The sequence below is a fragment of the Halyomorpha halys genome, unplaced genomic scaffold (genome assembly GCF_000696795.3).
Source record: "Halyomorpha halys isolate HHAL.00 unplaced genomic scaffold, Hhal_1.1 Scaffold1426.1, whole genome shotgun sequence".
Classification (NCBI taxonomy): Eukaryota; Metazoa; Arthropoda; class Insecta; order Hemiptera; family Pentatomidae; genus Halyomorpha; species Halyomorpha halys.
Genome location: NW_027112371.1, coordinates 364,641 through 372,746, shown reverse-complemented (window position 1 = coordinate 372,746; position 8,106 = coordinate 364,641). Strand labels below are relative to the sequence as shown.

At 27.1% G+C, this 8,106-nt stretch overlaps 1 protein-coding gene across 3 annotated transcripts; it reads right to left on the bottom strand.

The window, feature by feature from the left end:
- Window positions 1-1,446: 1,446 nt before the first annotated feature.
- On the bottom strand, window positions 1,447-6,716 carry LOC106689686 (DNA double-strand break repair Rad50 ATPase). Of its 3 annotated transcripts, none has more exons than XM_014434801.3 (4): window positions 6,571-6,716; window positions 5,104-5,259; window positions 4,835-4,989; window positions 1,447-1,818 (listed from the first exon to the last, which is right to left on the bottom strand). In XM_014434801.3, exons 2-4 carry the CDS (start codon window positions 5,253-5,255, stop codon window positions 1,502-1,504), a joined length of 624 nt encoding a protein of 207 aa, XP_014290287.1. In that variant the 5' UTR covers window positions 5,256-5,259; window positions 6,571-6,716; the 3' UTR covers window positions 1,447-1,501. The 3 variants fall into 3 exon arrangements, with proteins under 3 accessions (XP_014290287.1, XP_014290286.1, XP_024216352.1); XM_014434800.2 differs by having other exon boundaries at window positions 5,104-5,256; window positions 6,571-6,715; XM_024360584.2 differs by having other exon boundaries at window positions 1,447-1,815; window positions 5,104-5,256; window positions 6,571-6,715.
- Between the last annotated feature and the right edge of the window lie 1,390 nt (window positions 6,717-8,106).

The window sequence follows — 8,106 nt, the reverse complement described above, 5'->3', positions numbered from 1 at the left end:
AGCTTTTAAAAAAAATAAAGTAATATTTTTACTATGTAAATAAAATGACTGTAAGTAAATGTAAATAATTTACGACCCGTGTTGTACATATCATTTAGTAGTGTATATTTATAAAATTAAAAATAGCATATTTTCCATTTGAAATGAAATTTCAAACTGACATTATTACATCTGATATTTTTGATTATTTTTGTGTTTCTCTCAATACCCATAATTTATACTACGACTTTTTATCTATTTTTTCGTGTTTCAAAATTTTGGAGGCATTATTATTATTTATTAATTAATTTTTCTATTTGTGTACTTTTATTTAATTGTATATTTTTTCTTATTCTAATTTATAATCTTATTTATTTTATTTTTACTTTTTAAATGCTTATTTCGCTCGTTTTCAAATGTATCATTGTGTGATTTTTGATTTAATATATATTTTATCGTTATATTTTTCATGTTATCATTCAATTATTAGTTTTATGTAATAATAGGATTTGCCGAAATATCTGGCATATTATTATAATAATGAAAAAAAATATGATACACGGTACCTGCAATAAAGATATCTGTACATATGCGACGAAATTAACTCTATTGTGATTTATTAAAAGTGTTCGAGATTTTTAATATGATCCAAACAATTGTGATGTTCGGTCGTAAAGCATGGTAACTGGAAGCTTTTTTGAAATCAAGATTTTGGTAATAACGTTTTTTTCAAGGATTGATTTCACAAATATTTGAGTGATTTTTTAGGAAAGTGATTTTCTCAAGGGAATAATGATGATATTAAGTAATGATAAGCGAATGCTGTTTGAAGCCAAAGCATTGCAATTAACAACAAACAATTTAACATTGCAAAAGTTTTTATTTATATTTCATACATACGACCGAACGTCACTGTTTTAAAACGCCAATTCAAACATTTTTGCCTTCAGAACACTCTCTTCCACAAAGTTGGAAGCGCTACGCCATGACATAATCCTATCAACGTACTAGTATTATCACTAATTAAAATTTGTATGTTTAATTTATTTATTATTTGTGTTTGTTTATTGGCTGTTAAATAAAAACATCTGTGTGTTTGTTTATTGGCTGTTAAATAAAAACATCTGAAAACTATATAGTACGACTTAATTGATTATAAATTTTATAACGCGGTCCAACTAAGCTCTGGTTGGATTGATGGTAGTTTTAGTTTGGAGGCCCTTACTCTAGTCAAACAATAACTTAATGACTGAACGTTAAAGCCTAAGAAATATAGTTTAAATACATGAAGTTGCATTGTTTTGTATGATACACCTAACGACCGATAGAGGACAAATCAGGATGTCTGGAAATTGAAAATTACAGCAGCAAATGAAAGTAAAATTGATAGTAAAGTAAAGACTCATTACTTTACTATCACCACTTCTATTTACTATCTCAGTAACGCATTACCTGGATGGCAGTATATATAAGTAATTTCAAGTTTATTGTCATATTTTTAATGATTACATCATTAATATGTTCAGTCAGTTCCTACTAAGTCTTCTAATTTCCCGGATTCTCTAGTCATTTCTTTCAGTTCATTGATTATTTTGTCCAGTTCCTCATTGTCAGCTTCATAGTCGTACCCTTCCATCTCGATGTCCAGCTCTGAGGTAATTGATTTCAAGAGTTCTTCGTCCACTCTGTCATCCTCTTCCAGTTCTTTCAGAGCCTTATCAAACTGCAATTTCTTCTCAAAATATTTATTTTCAAGATATTTCAATTGTTCATTTTCCTTTCCGATTTTCTTTTGCTGCTCATCTGACAACAAGCTTGGTAGTTTGTTCATCATATCTTCTGAAAAAAAAAATAGTTTTTGTCTTCTAATTACGATAAATTTGGTCTTAAAATGCATAAATAATCAAAACTGGGTTTTCCAAGGGGATTGTAACAGAACAGGACAGTTTTTAGTTCATACTTAGAAATATAAAAGTGTTTTTTGACATACTGGAAGATTATTGGTTGACCGTGTGTAAAGATGAAAGGAATATGGTCCGGGTGCGGTAAAAAAAAAACTCAAATAGTAGAATATACTATTTATTGAGCCAACGTTTCGCCCCACGTTGCAGGGCTTCGTTTTTTGTTTTGACTGCCGTCAAAATAGCCCTGACGAAGCCCTGCAACGTGGGGCGAAACGTTGGCTCAATAAATAGTATATTCTACTATTTGAGTTTTTTTTTTACCGCACCCGGACCATATTCCTTTCATAAAAGTATTTTATTCAAGCTGAAATAAATGGGAGGGCGGGGGTACACTCTTAAATAAATTGACTAAAATTTAATGACCAAATCCAAACAATGAATATTTTTTTTAGGAAGTGAATAAATAAATATGAAAAGCTACGACAGGCTCGTGCTTCTATTCAGCAATTAGCAAGATGGGTAGGTTTGGAAAGGAAAAAATAGTTTTCACAAAAGGTTTAATCTACATTTATGTGTTCAAAATGTTAAAACATATATTGTAATATAATTAATTTTTGTTTAAGTTGAGAGAAAGCCAAAAGCATTATTTTTTAAAAATAATTTTACAATTTATCTTCACTTGACCAGCATACTTAGGCTTCATTTCATACCTTGCTCTCTAATTAACAGGAGAGAAGGTTCACTATGGCCAAAGAGGTTTATTATAGACACAATCTTGACAGGACACGAACTTTAAATATGTTTGAACGAACATGTGCAAGAGATGGTAAAAAAAAACTACGAAAAAATACAGCTTTGTCCATGAAAATTGGAAAAATAAATTATTATATTATATTTTCTGTTTTAATAAGGATAATGATCACTTATGAGTGTATGGAAATATTTTTTTTTTTTATTTTTAAAAAGAGTAGGCATTCTACAAAACCTTGACGTTGGGAAGTATTAAACTGATTTTGTTACAAAAGGAATATTTGTATATAATAAAACAATAAAAAAAAAAATAAATAAATAAAAAAAAAATCACTTAAGAAAACCGTATCTACAGCTGTTTAAACTTTGCCTCATCAAAATTATAAAGGATACATCACTTATACTCTTTTCCGCAAGAATATTTCCATTTGTCTAAAGTAACGACAGATGATGCTCTTCTAAAATGTCGGGTAATTACGATTTTGTGAGTTTGGATTGACAAAGTTCTAATTTTCGATTAATGAAGTTAATTTAATTTCAAAAAATTACTTGTAATATTCTTTTATAGTTCATTCAGTTTTTAATGAATTAGCACTAACACATTTTTCCCCACTTCCGAGAAATCTTGATATCTTTTATTAGATCAAAAAAAAATAATCATAATTTTTAAAATATATTAATAATTACTTAAACCTTAGTTATTAATATTATTAAATGGATTATTTTTTAAATTATATCAATATTTAATTTCCGATAGTTATATTCCTTAGTGGATCATGCACCACTCTCAAGGCACTACCCTCACTCCCAGCCCTGAGGGGTGAGTCCTCTGGGGTAGTGTTGCTTTTTATAACGCTTTTTTTAACTGCTGCGAACACCTGACTGTTTATCAGAGCCTAATATCATATATCTGTGTTTTCAACTGGCTTATTAAACGGATATTAATTTTTGTTTAGGAAATTGTTATGATATCTATTCAATAAAAATATACTTATATGCATGTGACGTGTTCACTTAAAGTAATTGGGAACCAATGACAGCAGGACTGTTATATTAAAAGAATGTCCGTGAAAAATAACCTGAATTAAATTGCAGTCCATCTCTGAAACTGTTATTTAGTAATACATTATTTTTAAACTTTATTGATGAATCACAGGAAATAACATTAAAGAATTCCTCAATTTTAATTAATTTCCAACAAAATGCACTTTTGTTATAGAAGTGAGAATCATTAAAAAATATGGCGATTATATTATTATAATTCGGGAGTTGCTGAAGGCTGTTTCTAGCAAGCACTATCATAAAATCTATTATGTCATCATTTATTTATAATATTTTGATGAAAAGAGTGAAGATATTGACAAATAAAATAATCAATCAGTTTTATGTTACTTTAAATGTTTTTTGTTATATTGTTATCAATGCCCTATCTGTCAGTTAGTAACCATATTTTCTATTTATCTGAATATTTCAAATTTAGTAAAAGCTTAGTTTCTCAATATGATTAAAAAAATTGAATATTTTTTTTTGTTTGATTCTATGACACGATGTTATAAAGTATAATGGGTGCACGAAAATATTCATTAGACTTTTATGACTGAATGAAAAAATTCATCATCTTTTATCGGAAGCTGACTTAAAATAGAGATTACTATTATTAAATAAGGCCACCCTATCAGAGTAATAATAATTTCCTTAAGACCCCTTAATAATTATTAAATAAGCACCATTATAATTTTATAAAATAATTATATAAAAAAATCTTCTCTATTCTTGTAGTGGTTTTGTCTGAAACTAAGTTTGAGTGATTGGAATAGTTTCATTTCCATAGAAGAGGGATATTGCTTTATTAGTTTGTACTGGAGGTTTTTCTTTATTTTTGTTTTTCTTTTTAATGTATATATTTTTATATGTTAGTTTACGTATAATAGGTATATATATATATATATATATATATGTCACTGCATTGTAAAAGTTTCATTAGGCACTAATCGATCATCACTCTTCCAAACTTATTGAATGGTTTATTTTAATGAATTTTCTCATTGAAATAAATATTCTGAATTAAGTTTATTGGACATCAAACTTGCTAAGTTTTCCTTCATGAAGTTGTTACTATTAATAATCTTAAACGAACTTAAATAATTCTATTAATAATTTGCTATTATTGGTTCTAAATATACATGTGATTTAATTCTTACCGTCGGGGTCTGTTATATCAACTAAGTCTGAATCTTGAGAATCTGAAGAATTGCTGATGGACAAATTCAAGTCTTCCTCAGAATCAGAATCTTGTTTTCTATTACTCGGTTTCGATGGGCTATGCTTCCTTATTTTTCTATAAGCCTTACGAAATCTAAAAGCAAACGATAGACCTATAGGAAATATTGAATTTGCATACTAGATATTCTGACATATATTTCATATATGCATAAATATAGCTTTTTGAGTATTATTGGAGTATGCTCACTGTTTTCTCGCTGCACTGAGGTCCTTAAAACCTGGATGAAAAGTACCTTCCTTCTTCCTTTCTTTATCTTTTTCCATCGATAACAATTCTTCTAATCGTTTATTCAGGTCATCTGGGAGGCCAAGTTGTGGTATTATATCTTTGTATGACATGCTACTGAAACACAGAAAATCTATGGAAGAAGATATGACTATGACGTAACAAAGTTCATTTTTAATTTTTTTTAAAAAAAATGAAAATAAAAATACGGTGTGCCTATCTTAGAAATGGTCACCTTATGTTGTATTTTATATTAAATCCATTTCAAGTATTTTGATTACTCAATTGCAAAGAAGAAGACCATTTATTAGTTAATTAGATAACGTGTTATTAACTTCTACGGTTAACACAGAATTATAGAGTATTAAAAATATATATTCTAATTCTAAATTCTATATAATTTCATTTAATTTAAATTTAAATTCCTATCACAGCATTGATACCTACCTCATAAAAAAACTATAACTACTATTAGAATCGACTATAAAAATTAATATTTTTGGAATTTGAGATTTATATTTGTGACGTCAGCACTTAAATCTGATTAAAAAAACTCATGTACAATTATCTCATTAAACTAAAATTTAATTCGAAATACAACATTTGAAAACTAAGGAGTCGGAATCACTGTTAGGAACTCAATTATTTATTTAATGAATCTTTTTGGGGTAGAATATTTATAAATAATGATTCTTATATTCTATGTAATAATTTCTGGAAAAAATAAGACTCCAATTATCTGATTATGAGCGTATGTCAAAAACTTGACGTTACAACCCGAAGAATTAGATTTGAAAATGGGCCCGAAACGTCATCTAATTAATAATTAAAGGATAATTTTAGTTTTACGTGTGTTTCAGTTTGCCAGAAATTCAACATAAATTTTTTTTATGTTAAACATAGTGAACCAATTGTTTTGATGATTTGTATAATGTTGAACAATATTATGTTCATATAATGTTGTTTTGAACTTTCCCATTTTTCTAAATATATATCTTGTCATTTGAAATGTTTTGCTTGGATTAAGCAGATATAACAGATGTGTAAATAATTATTTCATTTAATCTTGTATTTGGTGGCATCGCTTAAAAAAGATGCACTTAGACTGACAATTTTAAGAGCACTCCAATAATGGAGTGGGGAATTCAGCGACAAGTACATCAAATATTAACAAACAGATTAGATCATAAACCCTTTGAGGGTTGTAATTTCAAAAATTAGATACACAATCTCTGTGATTTACACAATAGCAACTTGTGTCACGATTTTCTTATCAATGGACGATGCAAAATCACGTGAAGTCGGCATCTGACCGTTACATTTATTAGTTAAATCTAAAATTAACTTAAAGAACATGTCCAGAAACTATATATTGTTAAATTTTACATGATAATATTAAATGAAATTGATCATTAATGATTTACTTACCTTAAGATTCTTCGTGAGTTTTTTCTTTAACAAAATATTTAAGGTTTATTTTATTGATCTAACAAAAACAATATTACAACTTTTGGAAGAAATAAATCATTCACATCATGAAATTCTAACATATGTGATATTACCAAATGATTTAAATTGATATTTTCTTCTGTAAAATTAATAAGAGTATTTTTATTTGAAAATTATTTTAAGTCGAGGTAAATTTGTGTAAAATATAGGCAAGATAATTTCCCTTATTTTAATTTATAAAATAAATGTTCTACGTTTTGGCTTACTTGCCTTCTTCAGAGCTAATCTTATTGTAATTTTTTGTTTCTATCCAATATTGCAATAAAATTCTATATGAGTTCAAACATAGACATGACAATTAATATAACTTTTTAAGAAATATTAATATAACAATTTTAATAATTAATTTAGAATATTTTAGTGAAATGAGAAAAAGTAGCTCAGCATACACTTACATGTTTATATTCGGGATTTACATTTAAATCAGTTAATAAATTACACATTTGCAAAAGTGTCTAAATGTAGGATTTAATAAAACAACAAAATTCTTTTAAATATATTTTTTCAATTTCTTTGATACAGTTAATTATTTATTAAATAAATCAAAAATCGTATCCTTGCATAGTCTCAACACTGTTTATTTCATCAACAGTCCAACGTTTCGGCCTTTTCGGCCATCCTCAAGGACAATCTAAATATTTAACAGCTTATATTATATCTTCATTTGTAACATTTATAATAAAAACATTATCACTAATGATATAACATACCTTCAATACAAATTCTCACCTCACATTAAAATTTAAAATTTGTTCTGCTGGCTATTCTGTCCAGGTCATTAATTATAAGTTAAAAACCTATTTAAAAAGTAAATTATTAGAGAGTCATATTTATTATTAATAAGCTTCCCTAAGCTTATGTTTAGTTACCTATTTTTTTTTTATTAAAAATTGATAAACATTTAAACTTCTAATTTTCAGATTATCCACAATATCACTACCATATAAACAAACTATTTATAACCTCCCACTCACTCAGGTCAGCCTTGTTTTAAATTTAATTTAAATTTAATTTTTGTCTCAATTGGTATTTATTCTAATTCTCAAAATTCATATTAAAATTTATTGTAAATAGTAATAAAACAACAAAATTATATTTGCTCATTTTAAAATAGACTCGAATATGAAAAGAATCAAATTAAAATTGTATTATAAAATTGGACAGAATACACAATATAATTTTTCCAGAAAATGGTATGTTAGCCGAAACGTAGAACAATTTGTTTGTAAATTAAAATTTGTGAAATAATCTTGCCTATTATTTTAACAAAATTATATTTTATGAGTGTGTCGAGCTCACAATTCACATCCCTCAGACATGTGTTTAAATGAGGTAAATGACCTTGGTTCCAAATATTATTACGTACATCTCATATTAACAAATATCTGAAGCAACAGTAGAATAAAACATAATTATCACAAGATCCCATTTTCTCTTAAATCATTCGGGTACAAG